Source organism: Drosophila miranda, chromosome 2 (assembly GCF_003369915.1).
Source record: "Drosophila miranda strain MSH22 chromosome 2, D.miranda_PacBio2.1, whole genome shotgun sequence".
NCBI lineage: Eukaryota > Metazoa > Arthropoda > Insecta > Diptera > Drosophilidae > Drosophila > Drosophila miranda.
This window is the reverse complement of record NC_046675.1, coordinates 10,577,643-10,604,798: the sequence shown is the minus strand read 5'-3', so window position 1 is coordinate 10,604,798 and position 27,156 is coordinate 10,577,643. Positions and strand designations below refer to the sequence as shown.

Sequence of the window (27,156 nt, the reverse complement as noted above, 5' to 3'; positions counted from 1 at the left end):
GCTCTGTATGATCTCTATGCATGACTGCTGCATGAATTGAGATTATAGAAATCAAATGTTAAGGATCAAAATTGAACATTTCGTGTAGCATTATTTATCATCGCTCGTTGGTATGGTTGATTGCCCGAACAGCTGCTCGCTGTGTTGTCCAAGGCTGCGATGATGACGAGTCGGTAAAAGTGCAGCATGTCCCAAGTCATTGCGTTTATTGGCGTAATTAGGAATGGCAATTTCTCGTTCAAATTATGGCATTACGTATACGTAGACCTTTATTTAACGTCAGATTATGCAAGGCCCCAAGGCTTTGCTTTGTTTTGCTTTGCCTATTTATCCCACAAAATGATGTCTCACACTTTTATTGAACGGATCATTAAGTTCCATATTTATTTGATTCGAAACTCATATACTCGTATATTTTAATGGGTTTGGTCTCGTGCAGTAATCTATTTGACGCACTTTATAACCCTAGGAAGATATTAAATTAAAATACTCTTACAGCTAGTCCTATTCGTATCTTATGCTAGAGTTGTTTGCAATAATTTAGAATATGTTTTAGTAAGTGCTTAGTGGGCCTCGTTGCCCCGCTTTTTCTGCTTGATTCGGGTGCAATAATACCGATCACTGTTCTCGATCCAATCGCAGACATTCAGGACCGTGTGGAATGCCGTCCCCTCCTTGCACTCGAACTCCACGGGCTTGCCATGGACACAGCGGAAATACTAATGCAAAAAATAGAGAGAACATTATTCGATTTGTATCTCTGGCCTATTCTACAGTTTGAACTTTTACCTTTCGGCAGTTTGGATGCGGCACAAAATCGCGATTGGTGCAATCTATTTCGCTGGGATCGAACTGCGGCTCCCCTGGCTTCTGTTCGGGATCGACAACTATTTCGGGCTCCTCCGTAAACTTCTCCGGAGCAGACGTTGTTGTGGTTGTGGTTGTCTTCTTGGGCTTCTTCGGTTTCTGTTGGAATTTGGAATGTCAACAATTTCATTAGAGATTCTGCATCTGCTGGCACTCCCAAATATTCACCTTTGTGGTTGTCTTCTGGGTGGTGCTGGTCAGGGCTGGCGCCGGCGCCGGCGCTGACGTTGTGCTGAGTGGGCCTGAAGTTGGTTTTGGCTTCGGTTTGGGTTTCCGCGTCGTCGTCTCACTCTGCATCACCGTGCCCTCGTCCGGATTGGGCGAAGTGGCGGGCGGCTTCGCCCACTCTGGCTGCAAATGCAATAAAGCAGAAAAAAAATGGAAAACGAAAAATGAAAAATTTCATTTGCGTTCGCACGCCATTTGGCAGTGGGCCCGCCGTGGCTTACCCGTGGCGTCGTCTCCCGTGTTGGCTCCGGCACTCGATAGCCCCTCATGTTGTCGTAGAGTATTTGCATGAGCCCGTTCTTGCGGCCGCAGAGTCCGTGGAAGTCGTCCATGTCGATGGCCCAGGTCATGGCGCCCGCATAGCCCCGCTGCTTGATAAAGTCCATTTTGATCTGCACCGAGGCCTCGTTCTCGTAGCCCACCCACTGGGTGTCCTTGTAGGTGAAGGGCACCATGCCGGCCTCATCCCACTCCACGGTCCAGCCCTTCGACTTGTCCATCACCTCCGTGCATATCTCGTAGTACGCCAGGAAGCCACTGGCATTTGTGTAGGGACCTGGCGCCCCGCCACCCGCCTCCTTGTTGATGTACGTCCCCATGTTGTAGTTCTTGTTGGAGTTGCTCAGCGTGAAGGTGCGTCCGTAGAACGGAATGCCGACCACCAGCTTGTTCGCCGGGCAGCCCATCTCCTCCCACAGCGCGAGGCCGTCATTCTTGAATGGCGATGCTAATTAGTTTGGCACAGGGAATGGCTGTGGAACGATGGCAATCGCAGAGCAATCGCACTGGCACTCACCACATTGAGGCGCTCGTAGGCGTACTGGTCATGCTTGCGCTTGTAGAGCGGACTGTGTGTATCGGCGAAACCGGCCCAGTTTCCGCGGAGGTCATAGGTCATGGCATGAATGGCATCCAACAATCTGCAAGGACCCAGGGTTAACTCTTTGCTAAAATCAAATACTCCAAACTTACTCGCAGAGCTCCGGAACGTGGTAGCCCTCCTGCAGCCTGAACTTGGCCACCGGCACTGCCATGGTGATCTCCCAGCCGCGTCCCTCCCGATCGAAGGCGCGTCGCAGCTCCTGGACAAAGTACAGGAACTTGTCCTTGTCCCCGAAGGTGCCGCCCCGATCGGTGGCCCCCGGGTACTCCCAGTCCAAGTCGAAGCCATCAAAGTTGTACTGCCTCATGAACTGGATCACGCTGCGGATGAAGCTCTGGCGACGCTCCCGGACAGCCACCATTTGCGAGTATTTCGAGCCACCCTCGGCCCAGCCGCCGACGGCTATCTGCAGTTTCAGCTTGGGATGGGTCTTTTTCAGCTGCGTGAACTTGCTGAAACCCTCCTGGTCCACATCCAAGTCGGGATCGATCACCAGCACATCCCAGCTCTTCTCCTCCACGCCTATGAAGGAGTAGATGAGATGCGTACAGAGATCGGCGGGCACATCCTCCAGGCCGTAGCGTCCGATGCCCGGACGGTACACTGCCCAGTTGCTGAAGTAGCAGACAATGCGAGCCGGCTGATCGCTGGCCAGGATCATACAAGGCCAGCCACATAGCACGCCCAGCAGCAGCAGCAGCGGCAGCGGCAACATTCCGTGATGATGCACTAGGCGAGGGGTTAGAACAAAGAACTCGAATTGAATTTACTACGAAATCGATAAAGATCCCTCAGAGCCGCAGTTACGACTCGTTTTTCGAGATCAACGCGACTTGCATATATAATTCTGGGCATGTCGACAGTCGTCGTTCCCTGTTTTGTGTTGTTTCGGTTTATGGTGGTACTAAGGCTGTGTGTCCATAATGCTACCGCCACTCAAGTTCGTTCACCGATCGATGCCCACTCTGTATGCAGGGACAGGCTTACCCATTTCTTAATGCTCCAACACGATGCTCTGGCGACGATGGTATGGGAACAACTGGACTGGACTGGACTGGAGCCAACGATTGTGCGTTGTGCGTTCTTCTTGCGACGCTCGTTTGGCGTCAAATGACAGTCAAACTCTCGCCCGGCTTAGCTTTTATAGTGGGAGGCGATCGCGACTCGAGGCTGGCGATGCTCTTGGAGTCCGGTTCTTTGTTCCTGCGTAAGGTGCGTGAGAGGCGCGACTCTCGTCTCGGACGATCTCGATGACAACGAGAGTGGGTTAGAGGAAAGAACGAATGACACTGGCAATCTGAACGCTTTTGTGCTGTGCTGTGCTCATTTCAAGATCGGGTTAACTTGTTTGTTTTCGTTTCGTCTGACGACTTTCTTTCCGATTGTTTTGCATTCGCATTTTATTTTACTGCCAGCTCTTAAGACTCCACTCCTCCCCCCACACAAGCGTGCGGTTATTTATGCTCTAGAATTACCATATTTCTGGAATGGACTGGGACTGGGACTGGACTGAAACGATCCCTGTAAGGGGCCTGGCATGCAAGAGTGCATCAGGTTAATGGTAATGGATAGATGTCTTGTGGTTAAGGCAGCAGCTTTAATACCAGGCAATATGTAGATAAAGCAGAATGAGGTCTTAGGTCTAGGTACGAGTATACATATGCACAATAGCTAGCCAATGCGTATGTCAATGGCCAAAGTGCTGTCTTCTGTGCTGCTGCTCAAGGGAGGCGCTACAGTGGTTGTCGTTGTGGATGTTGCCGTCGCAGCTTTCGGGGGAGCTACGCTGCTGGTGCGTGTCTGACTGGGACCTGGCCGGAAGTCACCATTATTGTCTGAAACGTAGTGAATGCTTTAGATAACAGCTTACAGCATCTAAGGGGTATGCCTTACCCTTAAAGGGCTCCAGTTCGGCCTGAAAGGGACGCTGCTGAATGTCGTGTCTGGGCGGACCAAAGCCAGGGAACGGCCCAAAGCCGTTCGGATACGCATCGAAGCTTTGCGGTGGTCCATGGTGATGGTCCGGACCAAAGCGCTCGTGGCTACCGTGGTGGCAGCTCGGTCCGGCGAAATGGTGATCCCAGTGTCGCTTGTGGTGATGGTGTCTGTGGCTACTGCTATCTCCGTGGTGTCGCCGATGTCGCTTGTGCCAGACATGGCTCAGGGCGGGCGCAACTTCTTGCTGCCAGGCCACGGCTGCCGATTCCTCGGCCAATAAATCTTGACTGGTGAAGGCACTAAAATGGGAACAGAGATGATGGCGACTGCAATGGAAACGCGACTAACGGTTACTGATACTGACGCATTCTCAATTGCTGGAAACGGTGCTGGGGCGGCCTGGAGCAGCATCTGCTTCTGGCTTATCACGGCCAGCAGCGCCAACTGTGTGAAATATGGGATTGGGATGGTGTTGGAAATTTACGGCACGCCAAGGGATAAACCCTTTATATATGTACTTACACAGGCGGCGACGGGGGCTAACATAATCCGTGGGAACCCTTGAAACTCGTATGTACCTCGAACCTCCTCACTGTTTAGACGCGCAGAGTCGACTAAAGCTGTCTTGCGACTCACTTTGCTCCGCACAAATAATGTCGAGACAATGTCGCATATCGGGGTTTTTTCTGTCTTTATTTTGTATATGTACGTATGTATTTGCTCCCTTACTCACTCAGATTTTGAGTTGTTTTTATGCGCATCATCAACGTCCGACGCCATAAACCTGATTGGTTAATGTTAATTCAGGTTTCCTCATATCTATACACATGTTTAAATACATCCACATATAGTCTTCGGGCGTATTGTAATTAGCTTGAATGCAATGGGCCTGTCGCTGACCCTGCTGCTGCCGCAAAACGCACTTTAATTGCCAATTGCCAGCTAATGTGACAAATCTTTGTTAATTTTGCGGTCGAACATTCAACTGAATCACCATTTGACAGTGTTGAGAGAAGAGAGTGTGAAAATGGTGCAGATTAACGACTTGGCATACTCGTACATGAATATGTATGTATATTAATTGGGCGATCCCAGATCACTCTCGATGTGGGCGAGCTGCGAGTCACGATTATGTTAATCGGATATTGAAATTTGACCGCTTTTAGAAAGCTATCGAATGCTCTACATTTGACCCGATACACCCACCACAAGCCACACGCTTTCTGGGAAACGAATACAATCCAAGTACTGGATGTCGCGTACTCTTTCGGCTGTCAGCAGCCAGCGGCCGGCGCGGCTTATTGTGATTCATGGCAGCACTTGGAGGCTAGGCTCCACCCCTTAACATTGATCTTGAATAATGCCGGCAATTGAGGCGGTTCCTCTTCCGTGCAACCTTCGAGCAGTAACCAGACAATAACCAGACCCCTTGGGTAATTTGAATTTTCAACTATAATCTTTATTGATAACATTTCTCGTTCGTTCGCAGTTTATCGTCTTCAACTCTTATCATATTATGACGTACAGTTTGTATATGTATTTGTATATTTATTTATATGTATAGTATGTATATAGATGTATGTATATATAGTATGTATAGTATTGTATGTATATGCAATAAATATTTGTTGTGTTTGTGGTACGAGTATCTAGGGAGTATGCGTGCGTTCTATGCTTAGTGCAATTGCAATTTCAATTGTAACCTCGATAAGCCTGACAATCTACATATATGATTGGACTCTGCCTAAATGTGTGTGTTCCGTGTGGGTGTGCACGAACTTAGGAGAATAACTTGAGAGCAAATAATTTACATATGTATACACTTTCCATATAGCACCGCGAAATGTACAAACAACTTGCTGAATCTTGGGGGAACTTAGAATTAACGATAAATTAACCTTAAACCATACGTAGCGTAGCAATTAGATAAAACATAATCATCGCGATAACAACTAAAAGCTAACAACTTAAAATATATTTTTGTACAATTTTTGCGTGGATTGGATACATAAGTTTACAATATATTGAATTTATATTCATCTCTCTATATATTAACAATTTATCGTTGTTGTTCTTGTGGGCTAGGACGATACGATTTAAATGATTACTCATGCATATATGTATGTACTCGTTTATGTATGTATAATTGCGAATAGCTAATGCGACTTTCAATAACTTTTAAAGTTATATAGACATTAAATTCAACCAGCGATTGCGTACGAGTATAATTATTAAACATATCCATATCTGTAGCTGTATCCATATCTGTATCCATTGACTTGCATTTGTTTAAAAACATCCATCCAGCCATCAGCATGATCAATGCGTGACCTCTCTTCCCCTCCGAGCTCTTCTCTTTTCACTTTAATTGCCTGGCTAATTGACCTACATTTAAATAATTATGTGTACGTGTGTATTTTTATAGCATTATGCCTGTTTAAATATGTATCTTTCATTTAAAATTAATATATGCATGTCGTAGTTCAGCGTTGCTTTTTCATTTATCATTTTCTCGTTTAAATACAATTTAATTATATTTGCCGTCCCTTCATTTATTCATGTGTAAATATTATTCCATTATTAATATTTGCGATAGGTACATGTTGGAAATTTTCTTTGCAAAGGTCTGAAGTGCTTTGAGTGCGCTGTGCGTTCCCCTTCCCCTCTCTCTCTGTCTCTCTCCATAGGAATGATACTGAGTGAGTTCTGATGTGGAGACTCTATTGTAACTATGCTGCCCCATGCTATTGCTGATCTTAAAAACTTGGATTGTATCAAATGCATTTAATATTGGCTCCAAAAATTGTTCAATTGTTGTTACTGGTTGGTTGTTTTGGTTGTTTGTTTGCGCTACCCTTGAAAAGTCCGTTACAAAAGTCTTTAAAGTTATTGTTTTTAGTTGCCATGAATAAGTTTTGACCATCTGCCCATCACCTCTAACCTTTCTAGTCTGTAAGCCTGCACAGGAACGTGTTTGATTCGACTCATCCATTGCTGATACAGCTTATGTAAACCCCTACAAACATACGCAGACATAGCAGATACTTCTACGAGTATATAGACCCTTTTCCTACAGTTCAAGAACGACCGCTAATTGTGTGTAATTGATATCGTTTGAATGACTTGCAACACGCTTACATTGATATGTTGAATCTTTGATTTCCATATTGTATATGTTGTATATATATATCTGTATCTGTATCTATATTTAATAATATGCATTAACAATCAATCGCTTACTGACTCTCACAAAAATTCGTTAATTTTCCCCCGGCTCAACTGACTTCGATTTGTAATAGAATAGTCTCCGATATTCAACAGATATTCCCATATATAACTCAGTCACATTAAGAATTGATACGATTTTCAGTTAAAATTTTTAGCAAATTTCCTAGTTTGATTCTGAAGATAAATGCAGCGCATATTGTGCTTGATTATTATACGAGTATTCGCTAATCGGAGTTAGTTATTTAGTTGATTTCGTTTAGCTGTAGAAGTTATCCCGTTGCTGGTACAGCGGCAGTGATTCGGTCGGTGAATCCGATCCTCGCTCCTCGTCCTCGCTGCCCTGGCTCGATCTGTTGGCCGCCTTTGACATGGCTTTCTCTGTGGGTTGACAAGAAATAAAAGAGTTAGTTCCACTTCATTCCAGGCTCCCATTTCCGTTCCCGTTCATAGGCAAAAAACCTTCTTCCCAAGCGTGCTGTAAAAGTTTTCGAGTACAAAAAAAGTACACCGATAACCAGTTCTATCCAGTATCGTATCTGTGTTTGTTGGCTTTGGTTTTGTGTAGGTTTTATTTTGTAAAAGGTTGTGTGTCTGTTGTGTTGTGTATCTGTTCTGCCGCTGCTCCTTGTGCATCGGGCATATACTTACTCGTATGGGCAGCGATTTAGCGCCTTCTTGACTCTTTTCGACAACTTTAAACGCATTTTAGGCAGTGCAGCAATTTTGTTTAGAAACTAAGCAATTGGCTTGAAAATTTGAGTTAAAAACTTTCGCAAACATCTATGGTAAAATATCTCCTTGATTTTAAAATCCCAAATTAATTTCAAAATTTTGATGTACCAATATTATTGATCCTTATTTTAAACTGAATTATTTTCCTATAATCGAATTTTCGCTTCAGATATTAATTAGGTATAATTTAAAAAATTTCTTCAAATGATTTTAATTTCTTAATATTTTTGTTTACCCTAAAAAAGTATTTCTTAAATTTCAAATAGTTTTATTTTTTAATCTATATCTCCCTATATCCCTAAATTCCAATCGACTTGCTTTTCGGTGCGGACTTTCTATAGAGTGTTTCTAGTGTTTTTGAGTGTTTGGTTAGTTTTTCTTTGCGTTTGTGTGGTGTTTTTTGTGCCTTTTCAGGTTAGATTGGGTGTTGGGGTGCAATTTGAATATATAAGTAGATTATATAGTTATAGATAGGTATCGTTATGGCGTGCAGGCTGATCAGTTAGGCCAATGTGGTTTCTAACAAACTAGGCAGAGTTTTTTAGGCATGATTATGGTATGGCATGGCATGGAAGCTACGTACAGGACTCTCGTCTCCAAAAGTAGTGGACGAGTACTACATTTATGAATATTATATATATGTAGGGTAGGTATGTTTTATCGAAACGTGTACAAACCTTGACTTACGGATTCAAATCGTATTTTTCTGTTGTTGTTCTTGTGCTTGTTGTAGTTGTTGTTGTTGTACTTGTTCTTGTTGCTATTGCGTTGCTGTTTATTCTTGTTGTCGGTTTTTAGTATTTTTGTTGTATGTGAATTTTTGCGTTTTGTTTGAAGTGAGTTTGAGTTTACTTTTGAGTGAGTTTTGCATGCTGTAAATCTCAACTGCTGGTGTGTTCTTGTTGCTGTTGCTGTTGTTGTTGCTGTTACTGTTGTTATGGCAGTTACTGTATACTTAAGTGTACCGTTCTATGTATGCATAGTATAGTATAGGTATTTGCTGTTTTGATAACGCGAACCGGGTGAATATACGAGTATCGTGATGAGAACGAAACCCTCCTCACAATCACAATGTATGTAAATGCATTCGAGTACGGGTACGAGTACAAATAATAAACACAAAATGTGAACAGAAACAACACGACTGGTCTACTGGGGCAATAAATTAGTTGTGACTAGTGGGATTGCCTAGAAGAATGCAAAACAAATAAAACAAATTATAAAAAATGCAAATAAATTATAAAATAAATTAAACAAGTGAATGTAAATATAAAGAGTCCTAAAAGTCTTCAGCTTCTGCTTGATATGTACTTGGTGTACTTCCATTCGCGAGTTCATAGAACTCGCAGCGATTGTTACTTAATTTATGATTAATTATAGTACATCAACTGGACAGGTGCTATGTACGTATGTATGTATGCATGAGAGGGCAATGTGGGCCACAAGTCTGAGGTGTATGATTGACTGCTGCAAGTGTCTGAAAGTGTTCTGTGTGTGTGAGATTTTGAGTGTGAGTGAAAGGGTTATGAAGTTTTGAACGTCGCCGATGAGCTCGCAATGAGGTGGAGGGGAGATGATCATAGAAATCTTATTTAGAATGGGTCATAACGCATTTGATTAGATGGTATGCATATGATATATATTATCATTAATCATCTAGAAAATCAGAAAGAGTTGAGAGACAGATATATAGATTAGAAGAGCATAGAGTTGACAGAGTTTTTGAATGGGGGGAAAACACAGTCGCAGATAGTACAGGTGGGCGAGGGGCGGGGTCTCTGGCGTGAACTCTGAGATATATACATATTCATACATAATACATAGATCTATTGGCTTTGTAGTCATAACGATTTGGAGAGCGTATTAGTAAGAACATAAACATTGAACAGAAACTCAACTTGCAAGGCATTGCATTAACATTTGAATGGGGTTTTGCTTAGGATATCAATTAGAACTTAACACAAAGGTATGGTATGGTATGGTAGACCTATCTGAGCCATTGAGTACTGCACTTACCAGCCACAATCTTGCTGACTTGCATCACCTGCTGGGCCAGGATCTGGTTGAGCTGCAGCAAGTGCTCGCGCTGCTTCTTTTCCGCTGTGATTTTGCTCGGCGGCAGGCTCTCGTTCTCCTGTAAATATACGACCGATTAATCGATCCATTAATCGATAAATTCAATGACTAAAAGCTTAAGCACTCACGTTGCTGCTAATAGGCGCCTCGGCCAGCATCTTCTTAATGGACTCGACCTTCTCCTGGCGACGCTTCTTCTCCTCTGGCGATAATTCGGGCGTCTGTGGCATACATCAAATATGTAAATGATTTGGTCTCAAATTTTTCAAACGCAGTACTCACTGTTTCTGGTATGTAACGCTCGGGAATGACTATTTTGTTGGGGGCCAAGAGCAAGTTATCAATGGTATTCTCAGAGATCTTCTCTCCCTGTCCCAGTGCCGAACGCACCACATCGGGGGCATTCATGCGCGGCCTCAGGGCCACCTCCATGTCCAGATCATCGCGGGCTCGCCAGTTTGTGTTCTGCAAGGATCGGGTGACCAGTTAGTTGTAATTCTTAAGAACCCTTGTGCCTTGGCTACTTACATTGCGATTCATGTCATTCTCCGCCTGCACCTTCTCCATGGCCTTCTGGTTTACATTGTTGGGTGCGGTATAGTGGCGTCTCTTCTCGCGGGGCACTGCCCGTCGATGTTTGTGCGGCGGCGGCACCTTCTCGACAATCTTCTCGGTGTCCTCCGACGCCGAGCCAGCGGACATCTCATTGATGATCTGACGAGCGGCCACGCTCTGGAACACCGGCTCGGGGCTGATGTCCGTCAGGCTCTTGTTGAGGCTCTGCAATGATTCTGTCTTGGTGCGTAGTGCCACCCTGGCACTGTCCCGCGAGGGATTCGCCTGCTGCTGCAGTTGCTTGGCGAAATAGGCATTGGCCAGAGGATTCAGATGCTCCCGCTGTTGCTGGTGGTGGTTCTGATGATGGTTCTGATGGTGGTGGCCATTGCTCTGTGGTATTGGCGCCGATGACGGTGCTGGTGGTGGCGGCGGCTGATGCTCGTAGTTGCTGTTCCTGTCGTAATCGTAGCTGCTGCCGTTGTAGTGGTGGCCGTTCTGCTTCACGGCTCCACCGCCGTTCATGTGGCGACTGTTCCTAGGCTTCGGTGGCTCGCTGTAGTTCCGCGGCAACGACTTTGAGCGGCTATGATGTCCGTTGGTCATCTGCTCCTCCAGGCTGTGGCCATACAGTTGCTGCTGCTGCTGATGTGCTAGCTGTTGCTGCTGCTGGGCGTACTGTTCCTCCTCCAACACCTGGTCCAGGTTCTGTATGGAGCTGCTGAGACCACGCTCGCTGCGATCGCGATGACGACGCTCCGACTCCCGCTTCACGATGCGAACCGTTTTGATCTCCTGCTTCTCGAGATTGCTCAAATTGGCGAACGGATTGCTGTCCAAGAAGCCATCGCTGTCCACGCCACTCATTTCCAGGGCATCACTGCTGCCGCCTCCGTTGTAGCGATTGTAGTCGCTCAACTTGGCCGAGCTGTTGGTGTCCACATAGAGCGGTGTGGACAGATTGAGGGTCGAGTCGTTCAGGTTCTGGCGACTGCCGTTCCACTGCTGCATATTGGCATCCAGATCGGTCTCTGTCCAGCTGGTCGAGTTGCTGCGCTTCTTGAGGCTGCCATTGGTGGAGCCACCCCCATTGACGGCTGTCATTTCCTTGTTGCCAATCTCCTGGTACAGACGCGTCGAGTTCTCCGTGAGTTGACGCACGGCCGAGCTCAGTTCATGGCGCTGTCGCTGCATGTCGCCCACCAGGGACTGCACCCGCTCCAACTCCGACTGCAACACGACAGCTGTCTGGTCGCCGCCATTCACATGGGACCCATCGTTGGCCATGCCATTGCTGGTGCTGGCCCGCGTGGCCTGTACCTTCTGGCGGAGCAGGAGCAGCTCTTGCTCGAGACGGGCATTTCCGGCTACGGTTTGCTCCAGTTTCTGCAATACAAGATTCGGGGATGATTAATCGGTTCAACGCTTTGGCTGTGGCACATGCAGATGAAAGGCGGTTGGTAGAAGTCTTTTGCATTCAATCGTTTGTCACTGCACCGAGGGAACGAAAACGAACCAAATCTCGTGATGACCTGAAGACTTTTTCCCCCAAGCGAGGAGCTCATTGGAATATTAGTTTGTGTTAGACTTTAGGTTTTACAATGATTTTCATTAGTTACAGAAGCGACATGCGAAGTTCAAGCAGACAAAAAACACGTAGCTGCAAAAAACTTCTACTAGGCACCTTGGCTACCTTTGAGTTCTCGGCCAGCAGCTGGTGGACACGCGACAGTTCGCGCTCCAGGATGTGCTGCTGCTTCTTGGCCGCCTCCAGTGCCATGGGAGTGGCGTTGCTGTCGTGGATGCGTGCCCGCAGGCCGCCCAGGGCCCTCTCCAGGTCCTCCTTGTCGCGCTGCAAGCTCTGCAAAATGCCCGACTCTTCCTGCAGCAGCTGATCGAGCTGATACAGCTCTCGTACTTTGGCCTGAATCAACAGATTCGATTCAACATTAGAATACTTAACAAATCGAAGGTGAATCGAACGCACCTGCAACTCTGCCTGATTGGGGCTGAGGCGTTCCCACTGTTTTTGCTCCTCCTGCAGCATCTGGCGCTCCTGCATTCGCTGATTGAACTCCAGGCGATCCAGAGTGGCCGGCTGAGCCCGCCCGTTGGCATCGTTGCGGTACAGAGAGCCCAGCTTTACCATGTTGTCCACCAGATTGACCAGCGGCTTGCTCTTCTCGTACTGCCGCTCCAGGTCGAGCAGGTGCTGCTTCAAGTAGTCCAGTCGCTGGATGCTCTCTGCTCGGGTCAGACCCTCGGCACTGCGCAGGCGGTTCTGTAAGGGGTGTCCATATAGAACAAAGTGTTAGTGGTGTCTAAAGTAAAGGCATATCTCAAGTTAAGTTAGGTTTAAGATAAGCGAGATGATTAGTCACAGTCAACTAGCACCGTTAGTTAGTCAAAGACAACCCCCCAACCCCAACCACCGACAGACATAAATAATCATTCGGGTAGCCACCTGAACATCATGTATATCGCTGCAGCACTGCTCGATGGCACGGGCTGTCTGGCTGCTCTGGCGTCGCAGCTGTATGAGCAGCAGGACCAGCTCCTCGTGGGTGCGGCTCAACAGATCCCCTGCCGACACATCCAAGTTCTGTGGGTGGTGCGAAATGGTAAGTACTTGACTGGATGCACTCGACCCCGACTGGTACATCCATCAGTGCCCCTTCCCTGGTGTGGCAACTTACCCTAATCTGGCTGCTCGTCTCCCGCTCTAGCATATCGATTTCCGCCCGACTGCCGACACGTCGCATCCGGAACTGCTGCTGCTGCTGCTGCTGCTGCTCCTGCTGTTGCTGATGCTGCGGCGTGGATGTGGATGGACCAGCTCCAGAGGCGTAGAGGCCGCGATCCGTCAGCACTGTGGCCTTGGCGTATTTCGTTTCCGTGGCACTGCCATAGTAGGGGGCAAAGGCCGACTCTTGCTGGCCATCGGATGGATCCGGCTTCACTGTCAGATTCCCCATGGGCAAATTGTTCACATTGCGCACGGAAATCGAGGCTACAAGTCGGAGATGGATTTATTAAACAAATATTTTAGACTGGGAGAGGGGCTTAAAATAGTTTCAATGCGTGCGCGAAATATTTAGGAAAGCAATCAGTAATCAGTAATCAGTATTCGGTAATCGATAATCGGTAATCGGAAAGGAATTCCCAGCAGTTTCTTTTGCAATTAGTTTGTTGCCTCATTTTTAGAGGCACATAGATCAATAAACTACAGTCTAAGCTAAAAGCCAAGCGGTAACTGGTATATAAAAAACGTTTTGGTTTTTCTGCTACTGCTTTTGGTAATTGATAAATGGTAATTGGTTTAACTGCCCATAATAATACAGAATATAATACAATTAACGTATTTATGGTGTTCAAAATTTACAGCGTGTACATGTGTGTGTGTGAGATGGGTGCTTCTGTGTGTGAGAGTGAGGCGTATTTACAGGCGCTTTAATGACTTAATGAGATATATGTATAGGATTGATAAAAGTTTAAATTTGCTTACCAGTTGATTAACTAAACAAAACAACATAACAATAATGACAACAACAACAACAAAACAAACATATCTCTGCATAAATACATGTGTGTGTATCTGTATCTGTGTGTGGTTTTTGGACTTCAACACTAAATGTCTGTCTAAATTTACAAACGAGTGCAAACAGAAGAAGTACACAGAACACAGAACATGATGAGCAGGCAGGGCAAATTCACAATAAAACTGGACAACAGAACAGAACAGAGCAGAGAGTGCGAAAACTAAATGAGAAACTACGGAAAGTATAGCATATTTTGTCGGGAACCGTGTTCAGTTGTTGTTCCGCGACTTTTGCACTTTGGGTGCTGGGGAGAATCCCTCAATGGGATTACCATTGTCATCGTCGGTATTACTTTGGCCACTGCCATTCAGCTGCTGGATGATGGAGCGCACACTGCTGGTCAGCGGCAGGCTGACCTTGGGCCCACTGCTACTAGCACTGCGTGTGGATGTGGGTGTCCTGCCTGATGTTGCCATTGGCGCTGCGGTCTCCACGTTGTGGCTGGTGGTTTTCATTAGGCCACTTGACATGGCATCCCATTGGCGGATGGTTTCGCGATCCAGTTCGTTCGACTTGTGCGACAGATTCGAGGCTGTGTCCTCGCGCAGCACCTCGTACACATCCGAATCGGTCTGATCCTGGCTGTGAGTGGTCTGAGAGCTGTTGCCCATCAGCTGCACATAGACATCGTGCTCGTCGCTGGCCGACTGTTGGTGCCGCTGGGGAGGCTTCTGGCTGTCATTCACATAGGTCACCTCACGGCTGAGCTTGGTCTTGGGCGTGCTGCATATGGGGCCGGCGGTAATCCTGTCGAGATCGTCCAAGGAGCGAGCATGCCGCAGCGAGACGCGACGCAGACTCTCCCGCCACAGGGTGTCCTCCTCCCAGAGCAGTTCGCCACCTAGAACTGAGAGTTGATTGCCATTATTGCATGTCACTCGTCCTGCTGTTAGTAGTGGGCCTCCTTCTGGGCCAGCCGACTCTGCAGAGGGTCTGCTCTTGTCCACACCCACACCATGAACGTTAACACCATCGTTACCGCTATCGCTATGAGGTCCTTCATCCAAGAGGCTACCACCAATCGATTTACGAGCGAGATTTGTGTTTTTAGTAGTTGTGAGAAATGAATGGGCTGGGTTTAGTGGATGGCTCTGGGTCCCGCTGCTGCTGGGGCTGCTGGGGCTGCTGCCGCTGACCCCGCTCTCTCCTGCTGGCCCCTCCACTGCCTCGCCGCCCACAAGCTGCATGTTGTTCAGCTTGAGCTGCGCCTGGCCCGCCTTCAGGTTCAGGTTCTTGTTGCTGCTGTAGCTGAGCTTCTCGTTGTTGGCCTTCACGCAGTACAGATTCTTGCTGTCGATGGCCTGGTCCTTGTCCACCAGGGCATCCATATTGAACTGGTGCCGATCGATGGGATTGTGAATGTGGGCAATGTTCAGGCCATGGGCGTGGATGTCCCGCTGGTTGTTCAGCGGCAGTGGTGCCGGCAGCTCGGAGTAGTAGTACGGAGCCGATTGCGTGGATATGTTGCTGTTGTTCCGGCTGTGCATGGGCGTGAGGTAGGCAGCCGCTGCCGCTGCCACAGCCGCTCCTCCTTCGCCCAGCTGCTGGATGGAGTCCGTGGAGGAGAGGAAGTGGATGTTGCCGTAAAAGTGCTGCTCCCCGTCGCCGTCATCCGCATTGCGGAAAGTCTTCGGCGGCTTGATCAGATTGGTCAGAATATCCGCGCCGGCCGCAGCATTGGCATCGTTCAGCAGGTGGCTGGTGGGCGTGGCATGACTAGTGCTCGTGTGCTGATAGGGCAGCAGATCCCTGCCCTGGAGATGGCTCAGGTACGTGTCCAGCTCGTGGCTGCTCAGAGTCTCCTCGAACTGTTCGCTCAGCGACTCGATCTCACTGATCGACTCCTGGGAGAGGGGTCGCCGTGACCGCTGGCGATCCAGCTCCGAGTCCGACCGCTGCCTAAACTCCACGGACGACTCGTTCTCGCTGCTGTCCCCCACATAGCGCAGGGGCAGGGAGTTATTGCTGGGACACCGGGCCGGCGACGGACGCTGCTGTCCTCGCTTTCGATAGAGTTCCAGGTCCGAGGAAGTGCGCGAAGAGCTGTTGTCCGTCTGGCAGCTGTAGTTCGAGTCGGACAGAGTGCGGGCGTGATGCTGCTTCAGGAGAACAGTGGGCGTGGCAGTGCCCTTGGTTGCCGTGGCTGCAGCCCGCGATGCGGTGCCGCCACGCGCCTTGGCAAAGTGGTCGGGCAGGGAGAGGCGACTGCTCTTCAGCGTGGTGCTGGGATCGGTCTTCGACAGATTTAGGGACGTATTGCTGGCATGCATCTTGGGCAGCTGCTCGTAGGACAGGTTCACCTTGCTGTCACGCCTCTTCACGGTGTCGTAGTGCTCCGAGGAGAAAATCTCCTCGGTCTTCAGCTCCTCCATGGGCGGCGGGGAGTCGGGAATGGGCGGCGGGGGCAATATTTCGCTATCCGAGCTCTCCGCATAGTTGTTCAGCGGTGTGGAGGCGCCCAGGTAGTAGGACGCCGGCCTAAAAGTGTCCGACAGACTGAAACGCGACCGCGAGCGCAGCTTCTTGGCCTCCAGCTGCTGCCTGCTGCTCTCGTCGTCGGCGTCTGAGCTATCGCTGGCTAGGGCCAGGGCACTTTTGGCTGGCTTCAGTATATCCGGCATGTCCTTGCCCTGCCTCTTCTTGGACTTCTTCTTCAGAGTCTCTGTGCCGGATTTCTTACCCTTTTTCAGCGTAGAGCGACCTGAAGAGCAGTGTGACTCTTCGGCTGCTGTGGCTGCTGCCGATGCCTTGACCCCTGACAGCTCCATGTAAACAGGCTCCGCTTTGGTTATTTTGCTGCTGCTAGTGCTGGCAATGCACATGATCTCGTAGTTGTTTCTGCCATCCTCGTCCTGAATGCCCTTGGTCATTTCCACATAGTGGTTCTCCTCCTCCAAGTAGCTGTCGTGCGTGGCCACCAGGCTGAGGGTGCCTGGTTGACCCAGTTCCACCTTCTTGGGTGTCATAGGCAGATAGTGGCTCTCATCGAACTGCTGATCCGTGGGCGTAATAGGCTCGTTGACATAAAGCTGCTGCAGCTCCTTATCACTTGGGAGGTCAGTCATGTCAGCCGACGACGCCTCCTTCTTCTCATAATCATCATCATCATCATCTTGTGCCAAGGCCTCGTCAATGTCATCATCTGTGTACTCCTCACAGGCAGTGCTCTCATCCTCATCATCCTCCAATTCATCTGCATAGGCATCGGAATCGGCATCGCCATCCCCATCTGCCTGTATATCGTCTCTAATTCGAGCTGCATCATCATCATCATAATCTATAGAGGCCTCTCCTAGTGGAGGCCTGCTTTCTGCCGTTGGCGTTAAATCGTCCTCGGTCTGTGGCTCCTCCTCCCTCTGCTGCTGCTGCTGCTGCTGCTCCTGCTTTTGTGCAGCCTCTTGTTGCTGCTCCTTAAACAGCTTTAGCTGCATCAGCATTGGTGTCTCCTCGGGATCATTAATCGCCACACTGTCCTGGGACGGTGCCTCTGCCTCTGCCTGGGCTTGGACTGGGCTCTGAATTGGCTTGCCAAATTCCATGTTTTCGTAGTTGCCGCTGCTGACCAGCTTATTGTTGTATACGGGAACATAATTGGCATTCTGCGGCGACTTGGGCGCTGTTTTCTTTGGCAAAATGGGAACGGGCTGCTCCCCATCCTCCCCATCTAGGTCCGCCGGTGGCAATTGCAATTTCAGTTTAGGCCTCTCTTCGGGCCGTTTGGGCTGTACCTGAATAATGGGCGTTCTGCTGGCCTCGTGCACTTTCAGAATGGGTTTTAGATGGAATTTTGCATTGATTGTTGGTGTTGTTGTTGGCGTTGCTGGTGTTGTTGGTGTGTTTCCTTCTCCTCTTCCTGTTGGTGTTGTTGTTGGTGTTAAACTGCTTAAGTTGGTGCTACTACTAAGTCTTTCTATTGTCGTTTTGTTCGTTTCTAATGCTATTGTTGTTGTTGTTGTTGTTGCTATTGCTATTGTGTTTCCTGTCGTTGTTGTTGTTGTTATTGTATTTTCATTAGTCGTTGTTGTTTCTGTTGTAGACCTTCCTGCCGCGCCACCATGATACCCTGTATCATCCACAGTCCCATCTGCGTGTTTTATCGTGCGTTTTTGTTTTATGTTTTTGCGAGTATTTTTTTAAAATCGATTTTGATTTTTTTTTTTTACATATACAACATTTACAAATTGAAAATTGTGTTTTTTTCGTTTAAAGAGAGCCAAAAATTAACGTATACACAACGAGAATATTTATATTTTTTATGTGGAAAAAGAAGAAATATAAAACAAATATTTTTATATCTTGCTGGTTTTGTAATTAAATTCAATCAAAATGGGTGTTCGATTGCGCTATGATCCCAGATTGAGTTTGAGTTGAGTTTTATTTGGTTTTTTTTGTGGTATTTTTTTTTGTATTTTATTGGGGTTTAGTGCGAAGTTTACAGCGGCATTTAGTAGTAGAAATACCAATCACCCAGTCATGTATGAAGACGAAAATGAAATTAGCTACGCTAGAGATGGAATGTATTTTGTGGAATATTTTTGGAGATGTTTTATACCATTTGCAAAACTAAACCCATGAAATAAATACATTTAAAAATAAAGAAAGAGAGAGAGAGATATGTAGAGAGAGAGATATAGATGTGACTACATAGATATTTGTTTATGGATTATTCCGTTTTCCATTTTCCATTTTTGTTGAAAGAATGAAAAGTAAAAATGTACAAACACAGACGCTGTCGACGGACCGCCTGCGTTGCCTACTTTCGGGCATCGTCTTTTAATTATTCTTTATCATCATTTATCGCATTTGGAAGTTTCTATTGTGCATGAGTGTTTGTGTGTGTGTGTTGTGTTTGTGTGTTTGTGTAGCTGTGTGTGATGTGTGCGGACGGCAGGAAGGTTTCTTGTTTTTTGTTTCAGTTTCGATTCGGTTCGTTTAACTCGATTATTTCTTGTTTTCCAATTAACTCTATTTATTAAATCATAAAAAATGCAACAAACAAATTGGGGCTGCTACCCCAGCAAACAAAAAAGCTCACAAATATTAAACTACTTGAAGCTTTTGTGTGGTTAAGTCTGGCCATGATAAATTAGCATTGAAATGGGGGAAAGCTTAGGTATACTAGGTTAATGGGAAAAGGATTGGCTGGTAAGGTTGGTAAGGTGGAAAGTACGCAGAAAAGGGCTTTTAAATATTGTCTTAAAGCTCAATTTAGAATGGGAACGCAACGGTTTCCAGCCAAGTGTAAGCCCTGGGCTTAGCCCGGAGGAAGGAATTACGCAACTACAAAACAAGAGGAGCGGGAACGGGAGCAGGAGCAGGCGCAAGAGGCAAAGTAGAGACCGTCTCGGTAGGGTCAACATGCAACTAATTGAAAGCAAAGCAAAAGAGCAAATAAAAGTAAAAGTAAAGAACGCAGAACGCAGCACGCAGCACGCGGTTAGCAACAGCTACAGATACAGATATAGCTACAGATACAGATACAGATACCGATACTGATGTACAGATACAAATACGGAATAGAGACAGATGCAGAGAGATACAGTCGTAGTACATAGGAGGGACAGACAGAGTGAAAGCAAAGCAAAAATGGGGAATACGTATGGGATGCGATCAAGCCGGTGTTTGGACTCACCCTCATCGTCCGAAGAGTAGCTGTTGTACACTCCGCCGGGTCCCACATTGGCCTGAGTCTCCGATCTGGAACGTTGTATGCCTCCGGCTGGGGCCGGATTGGCTCCTCCACCCGCGGCAGAGCTGGCGCCGTTCACCAAGAGGCCCGTCTTGCCGGCCTGGGGGCCGTAGCGTGCGCCACTGGCCACCGCCGTCGAGGAGAGCAGAATGTTCGGGTTGCTGCCCAGCTTCGACATGGCAGACATGTTGCTACCGCCCTGCTGCACGCCCTTCCGGGTGAGAGGGGACTGCAGCATGCGCTGCTTCCACTCCAGAAGCCGCTTCATAGACTCCTCCCGCTTGCGCTCCCCATCTTGGGCGTGCTGCGGCGAGGGCACAGCCCCCGATGTGGGCGATGTTGTGGTCGAGTTGTCCGCCGAGTAGTCGTCATCCATGCCGCCGCTGCGCTTCGGTAGCCGGGCACTGGCCGAGCGCAGAAACTGCTCGTTCTTGCATATGATCTCCTGCGTGGACATCGAGGGCGGGAAAATGGAGCCCGGATGCACATTGAGTGGAGGCAGCTCCTCCGAGTGCTGCTGCTGCAGCTGGTGCTGGTGCTGCTGCTGTTGTGGCAGGGCGGAGGCAGAGCGGGCCACCGACCCACAGCCTGCCCCCTGGCTGGCCGAGCGACTCATGCGTGGCATGCTGCTGGCGACGCCACCCTGGGCCTGCGCCTCGGCCAGCAGTTCCTGGCGCTTGTACGCCCGCTCGTAGGGATTCTCGTAACCAATGGTGTTCACGCCCGACCCAAAGTCCCCGGTTGCGGTGCGATAGCTGCCCGCCTGCTGTGGCTGCGCTGCGCCCGCTCCTCCGCTCTGCAGGTAGAGCGCACTCTTGCGCATCTTCTCCGCGTAGCTGGCCTCCGAGTAGTAGAAGCTGTCCGGAGTGCGGTTGATGTCCAGGCTGGACTTGGGTCGCGGGGCACGTCCGCTTTCGTGCTTGCTCTGGGCCACCGCTGCGGCTGCCGCAGCTGCAGCGGCCTCGGCACGCGCCTCATACTCCAGAAAGTCAGCCGAGTGTGGTCGCACGATGGCCGCTGCGGAGCGGGCACGCAAGTCCATGGTATTGATTATCTGATCAGCGTTGGCCTGCGGGGAGGAATAAAGAGAAAGAGCAAGCAAGAGAGGGGGTTATGTTATGTTATGTAATGGCTGGATGGCTGGCTGGCTGGCTGGCTGGCTGGCTGGCTGGCTGGCTGGCTGGGTGGCTGGTAGGGCGGTTGGCATTTTAAAACTGCCGCTGGGAGATTGGCGTGGCCCGTAACTTGTTCGACACTTGGCACAAGCGAAGGCACACACACGGAGGCACAGCTGCTCCTGGCCAGGCCCAGGACCGGGTCCATAAATCATGCACGCTACTCATTTCCTGGCCGTCTTGGCCGTTTGACCCACAAAGCAGCTGCTCAAGTTCCTGCTCCTCCTCCTGCCACGTCTGCCAGTGCCTCATAAAGTTGCATTTGAAGGAAATTGCAGCGCCCGACCCATGGGTGAACAAATTTCTGCAATTTAGCAACCCACTGACACACTAACGTCCAATTAAAGAGTGCGCGCGGGCAGCCAGCAAAGTGCGGGGGCTTGAGAGGCGTCTGGGGTGGGCCTCCCAGCCGACTGCTGCTCGAAACGGAAAGTTTCCAGCTAAGACCCTCAGGTATTCTGTTGGCCAACAATGTGCATGGGGACGGGGAATGGATAGAGAATGTTGCACTAAAAGGGCACTTCAGGCAGATGGACCTGAAATACGTTTTGTACTCGGCTTGATGGAGTCCTTCGCTGTATCATCCTGTGCCGCAGCTCACAGGCAACAAGGCAACACAGCAACATAATCAGAATTTATTCCTGCCCCGGCAAGGGCAAATAAAAGTGAAACCCTGCTACGTGCTGAGGTGGAATTCCGGGAAACTTTCGAACTAGGTCAGAGCCCCTCTTGGAACCCCCTTCGTGCTGTACTTCCAGCTCCATTCTTTTGCTGCAATCAGACAACATCAAGTAGCATCGCAGATGATTTGATGGGATGACCTTCGCCCACGTTCACGCCCACGCCAACCTTAACGTCAAAGGCAACGGCAAAGCCAACGCCAACGCCCCCAAGTGCCCCTAAAGTTTCGAATGCGAAGGGATGCCATGGATACCGTGGATATCAAGTGGCAGGTAATCAGAAACCGTGTGGCTGGAGCTGCTGGTGGTGGCATGCAACTTTGATTGCCTTCGGGGAGAATTGCACTTACCTCCAAGTGGTTGGGCGTGTATCGTTGGGGCATGGCCGGCAAATGCTTACTGCCATCGTAGCTGGGCGGGCTAAGGGGCCGTCGGTAGCTGGCCGCCTCCTGCAGCAGAGCCTCCTGGGCGGACATGGGCACTGCTCCACCGCCACCGCCGCCCAATTGCGACATGTTGTAGATATCCTCGTAGTCCGCTGCAGCTGCTGCGGCAGCAAAGAGGCGCTGTTGTTTGGACCGTCCATAGGCATCCGGAGTGCGTCGCTCGGCCTGCAGGAGCTGCTGCTGGGTGGGATAGCCGCCTCCGCCTGCGGCCCGCTGCTGCTGTATCAGCTTCGCCATGTATATCTCCCGCTCGCCGTAGATATCCTCGGCGGCTCGCTGCTGCTGCAGTCGGACAATCTGCTCCTCCATGTCTAGCTGCTGCTGCTGGAACTGCGCCTCCAGATGATCCAGATTGTACTGCTGCTGGGCCTGCTGCAGCTGCAGGGCGGACGATACGTGGCCCGTCCTCGTGTCGTAGATGGCATGATGCTGCTGCTGCTGCGGCTGCTGTGGCTGCTGCTGAGATCGTTGTTGTTGCTGTTGTTGGTGCTGCTGCTGCTGCTGCTGCTGGTAAAGCTGCTGCGTGGGCGACATCAGGCGACGACTAGATGACTGCTGCTGCTGCTGCGGCTGTTCGTTGTGCTCCGGCGATGGGGAGGAGTAGCCGCCGTCGTTGGTGCGACGCGGCTTGGGCGGAGCATTGGCGTACAGGGGCTGAGCTCCACCGCCGCCAGTGCTTCCGGCGTTGTCCGAGGACGGCGTCGGCTGTCCCTTGCTGGGCTGCGATTGCAGGGTGTGGATGCCCGAGTCCGAGTTCTCCCCACTGTGGTTGAGGGAGGAACTGACACTCGGCTCCGATTCACCGCTGCTAGGAGCCTGCATCAGACTGGCCGCCGCCAGGGCTCGCACCCACTGCATCATGGCGTCGGCACTCTCCGCCGCCAGCCAGTAGGTTCTCATGTTCTGGTGCTCGCACTTGAAGGCAAACTTGCGGTAGATCTTGTCCTCCGGCAAACAGGCGGACACACGATACGAAGGCAACAGCACCGACCCCAGCAGCTTCTCCTCCTCGGGCCCCTTGTAGTAGTACATGCAATACTCGGCCAGGACGAACCACCGCTTGCGCCACACCTTCAGGCCATCAGAGCCCTGCTTGTGCAGCCAGCCAGACAGAGTGACGGGCGAAGTGGGTGGCCGCTTGGTGATGGGCGACTTGAGAGCCTGAATGGAGCCCGCGCTTTTCTTGCGATCAAGTGGCGCGTGAGTGGGACTCTTGGTAGATGTGGATGAGGACTCTTCGGAGCTGGGCGTCGCCTTGGGCTTCACCGTGGATATCTGGGTCTGACAGGCCTGGTTAACCACGTGTCCGGGATGATTCTGTTGGATGTAGACCGTCCCATGCTCGCTGCCTGGTGTCTGGAGATCTGCTTTATGGCGATGTTGCTGCTGCTGCTGTTGTTGTTGCTGTTGTTGTTGCTGTTGCTGCTGAAGCTGGAGCTGTTGCTGGTGAGCATAAAGCTGCTCCTGGTAGTGTTTCGGCATCTGCGGTTGCAGCTGCTGCTGCTGCTGCTGTTGCTGCTGCTGTTGTTGCAGCTTCAACGGACCCTGCGCCGGCTGATATTGATTCTGCAGATTCAGCGTGGAGGGGGGAGCCCTCTGCTGCTGCTGTTGCAACAATTGCTGCTGCTGTTGCTGCTGCTGCTGAGTAATGGTCGTCATGTTGGACACCATGCTGGGGGACTGACTCATGTGGTAGTGGCCTGTCGGTGGATTGATGGCCTGCCGCATAGCAAAGGTTCGCTGCTGCTGGTGGGCCGCCTCGTTCTGGGTGGCCAACTGGGCGTGCATCTTGGCCTGATGCAGCTGCTGGTACTGGGCCTGCAGCGCCGATATCGGATTGTGTCCGGCCATCGCATTGCTGGCCTGCAGCCGCCCCGCCGCCGCCAGGTATGTGCGCTCCGTGGGCGACTGGTAGATCTGCTCGCCCGTCCCGCCGCTGCTCGAGTATGACTGATGATAGGGGGAGCTGTGGGAGCTGCTCGAAGTGCCGCCGTGGCCGTGCTTCATCAGATGGTGGTGCTTCGACTGCGGCTGCATCTCGATGGGGGAGAGGGGCCCACCGCCGCTGGAGCTGGTGGCCGTGGGAGATTGCTGATACAGCGCTTGGTGGTAGATCGCCGCCGGCGAATGTGTGGCCGTGCGGTAGTCCATGAGATTCGTTTGGTACGCCAGCGGCAGCTTTTTCTGCTGCTGGGCGAGTATGGCCGCCTCCTGCAACTGCTGCAACTTCTTGGCGTCCATGGTGCCGGCCGTGAAGAGCGGTGGCGCCTCCAACCTGCAATGAGAGAAAAAACCAAGCCGTTAAAAACTTTGTTTGGTGTTTGGTCCCGGGGCAGGCGTAGAGCCGTAGAGCTGTAAAGCCCTAAAGCCGCGGCTGGGCCTTGCAATTTCGCGGAACGGAAACCCCATCAGCGGAAGGCAGGTGCACTTGCTTGTCGCGTAATTGACCGTAATTGATTAACTGCAGTCCCAGCCACAGGCACAGACAATGACGCTGACGCTGCTGGGGCCACAGACACACGGCTGACCTTGCCGTGCCGTGCCGCAGTTTCGCAGTTTTCTCAGGGGGAGAACGGTACGAATACTCACCAATCCCACAGCTGATAGATGCAGCCAAACATTTTTGCACTTTTATTCCCGCGTTTGCGTTTGCGTTAATTCAATTAATATCTTTAATTGGCCTTATTCCAGGTTTCGATTTGCGTCGATTGAATTGCACTAATTTCTTTACCGGTACCCGTTCCCTCCTTCGCCTCTGCTTTTTATTCTAAGGATGGGTTTTGATTTTATTATTTGATTGGATGCGAAAAACTCAATTAAAACTTTTCCCCAATTGAATGGTTTCACAGTCTTTTTGTCGCGTATTTGTGTGGGATTTTGGGTTCTTGGTGGCACTGCGAAAGCTGCGAAAATTGCGAAATGCATCTGCCGCCTGGTGGCAAATGGAAACTGTGAGAACGTGTCTATTTTTATTGGGGCATACCGCAGATTTAGTCGTCGCGGGCAAAGGAAAAACGTTTCGACCAAAGGCTCACAAGCGAAAGCGAAACGACGAGAACGACCCACAGAGAAAGCGAAACGAAGAGGATGCCCAACAAGAGAACCGGAGAGGACGGCCAAGAGAGGAAGAGAACCACAGAGAGAAGGAAAATGTGAAAGAAAATTCTAACCATTTATTGGAATGAATTTTTCCGATTCAATTACGAGTATATTTCCGGTTGCCATATTCAATTGGGAATCTCCGTGCTTTCTCCATCAAGAACATAAAAGAAAATAAAACATCTCCAAGGAGAAAATTAATGTCCATTGAAAATACCCGTTAAGTCGCACACGGATTCGAGTTTAATGCCATTATACAACTTCAGATGCGACCCCCTAGCCAGCCGACAACTGCAGGTCGTGAACGTAATCGTAACACTCGATAATTGCGTTATCGAATGCCAGTTTTAATACAATTTAACGTTGACTGTTATGAAATTAATATGCATCTGCAATGGGCCATCGCTTCGAATCCATTGGCCAAATGAATTATAGATTTTCCTGGTCATGTGTGTATACATGTGTGCGTGTATGCAGAGCAGGACACAGAAAGATACAGGGAATGGGAATGATGGCCGCCCCATGTTCATGCCTGTCCTGTCCCGTCGTGGCATGCCCCCTCCATTCCCGAGCCCTGTCTGGGCTCCGGCACAAAGCATATCCCTTACAACGACAACAGCCATCGAACTTGGCTCAAACAACGACGACGTTTGTGCATTAAAAGCAAAGTCCTGTTGAAAATGTAGCACAATAAATAAGCAATTGATCTCTCAGCGTTAACGGCAGCCACTGTTCTCCTTTCCCTCATGTGAGTACGTGTGTGTGTTAGCTGGATTTTATCGAAGACTTGCCCATTAGTTAGTTAAGGGGGGGTGAGGGGGAGGTGCAGACCTAGACCTAGACCATTTCACGCTACAATCAACTTTGGCCAAACAATTTTATAATTGCCTTCCAGCCGGGCCACAATTTGTATGGCTTTCAATTAACGCCCGAGCATGGCCAAAAGCGCAATCGTTGAAAGAAAGCAAGCAAGAGACGTGGCCAGGAGCCAGCAGCCAGGCGAACAGGAGCCAAGAGCAGAATGTACAATAAAATATTGGCATCGGAGTAACAATACAAAATCAATACCGATTAAACGACAAGCAGCCACGTAGTCGAGTCCGACAGTCTGCCGTTCTGGCGTTCTGCCCAGGACTCCGATGGCAGGGCATGGAACGGCTTGGCTCTGGTTTTTATTTATTTATGCGGGCGGTGGGGCTACACTTCTTGATGTTGCAACATTGGCTGCCCCACCCGCTCACTCTCCCCACTGACAGACGCCGCTAATGTGAGCATGAAAAATTACCGCAAAAATATTTTATGCACACAACAAGAAAGGCAGATGGAGATGAATCCTGCCCCGAGAATATGCCAAAAAATATGTGCATATAAATGGCCCACATACCCACAACACACAATCCACAACACATAGTGGATGATTACAGCGAAAGATGATATATGTAGCGGCAGTGTGTATATCTGGCACAAAGCCAGACCCAACAATAATGCTGATGATGACTGGGGATGCGATGGGATGCGATGTGATGGTAATCATGCTGATGGCGATAATGATATTTATATAACAAATTATAATAGAGCCGATTAGAGGTCATCTCTCGCTCTCCCCTCGATGTAGTTTGTGTTTACATTACAACTGGGGAGCCCAGCAGTCCAGCAGCCCAGCATGGAGCATTTTCGCTTTTATTTCGATTGTTTTGGATCCAGACCTCGACTCAATTTCAAATATTTGAAAACTGTCCGAAATATGGGAATGATAATGACGCGAAACTAGTTCGGTCGGATTTGATTCATTGACTGGCATTCGTGATTGGCAGATGGAACATTTTCTGGACAGCAATTTTCCATAATATCGCGCATACGCAGTGTGGAATGCGGTGCTGTTTGCGGGCGGTCGGGCCTTAGTAGGAATTCCATTATTGTTTGATAGCCCTGTGAAATCTATAATTAAATTTTCAGGTCAT

The 27,156-nt window shown here is 49.4% G+C and overlaps 3 protein-coding genes and 1 long non-coding RNA gene across 13 annotated transcripts in view; 1 reads left to right on the top strand and 3 right to left on the bottom strand.

Moving 5' to 3' along the window:
- Positions 1-353: 353 nt before the first annotated feature.
- Positions 354-3,103, bottom strand: LOC108155373 (endochitinase). Its single transcript, XM_017286145.2, has 7 exons — positions 2,966-3,103; positions 2,068-2,707; positions 1,892-2,015; positions 1,317-1,808; positions 1,036-1,218; positions 790-966; positions 354-719 (listed from the first exon to the last, which is right to left on the bottom strand). Exons 1-7 carry the CDS (start codon positions 2,967-2,969, stop codon positions 564-566), a joined length of 1,776 nt encoding a protein of 591 aa, XP_017141634.1. The 5' UTR covers positions 2,970-3,103; the 3' UTR covers positions 354-563.
- A 452-nt stretch (positions 3,104-3,555) lies between these two features.
- On the bottom strand, positions 3,556-4,525 carry LOC108155374. Its single transcript, XM_033389780.1, has 4 exons — positions 4,439-4,525; positions 4,281-4,360; positions 3,872-4,215; positions 3,556-3,813 (listed from the first exon to the last, which is right to left on the bottom strand). Exons 1-4 carry the CDS (start codon positions 4,460-4,462, stop codon positions 3,650-3,652), a joined length of 612 nt encoding a protein of 203 aa, XP_033245671.1. The 5' UTR covers positions 4,463-4,525; the 3' UTR covers positions 3,556-3,649.
- A 108-nt stretch (positions 4,526-4,633) lies between these two features.
- LOC117187338 lies at positions 4,634-5,551 on the top strand. Its single transcript, XR_004472047.1, has 2 exons — positions 4,634-4,984; positions 5,083-5,551. It is a non-coding gene; the product is annotated as an uncharacterized LOC117187338 (long non-coding RNA).
- A 1,209-nt stretch (positions 5,552-6,760) lies between these two features.
- The window catches only part of LOC108155371 (mediator of RNA polymerase II transcription subunit 12), a 46,402-nt gene continuing 26,006 nt past the window's right edge, over positions 6,761-27,156 (bottom strand). The window contains exons 2-13 of one of the 10 annotated variants that reach the window (XM_017286137.2): positions 24,686-24,863; positions 22,001-24,371; positions 19,739-20,864; positions 13,204-13,517; positions 12,972-13,109; positions 12,495-12,788; positions 12,192-12,431; positions 10,481-11,893; positions 10,235-10,417; positions 10,081-10,173; positions 9,893-10,010; positions 6,761-7,522 (exon numbers count right to left, since the gene is read on the bottom strand). In XM_017286137.2, coding sequence (XP_017141626.2) covers positions 7,401-7,522; positions 9,893-10,010; positions 10,081-10,173; positions 10,235-10,417; positions 10,481-11,893; positions 12,192-12,431; positions 12,495-12,788; positions 12,972-13,109; positions 13,204-13,517; positions 19,739-20,864; positions 22,001-24,371; positions 24,686-24,717 — 6,444 coding nt within the window. In that variant the 5' untranslated portion in view covers positions 24,718-24,863 and the 3' untranslated portion in view covers positions 6,761-7,400. Of the gene's footprint in view, positions 7,523-8,848; positions 9,065-9,132; positions 9,533-9,892; positions 10,011-10,080; positions 10,174-10,234; positions 10,418-10,480; positions 11,894-12,191; positions 12,432-12,494; positions 12,789-12,971; positions 13,110-13,203; positions 13,524-14,055; positions 18,191-19,738; positions 20,865-22,000; positions 24,372-24,685; positions 24,864-27,156 lie in introns of those variants that run through there. The other 9 variants (XM_017286138.2, XM_017286144.2, XM_017286139.2 and 6 more) reach the window with 9 other exon arrangements.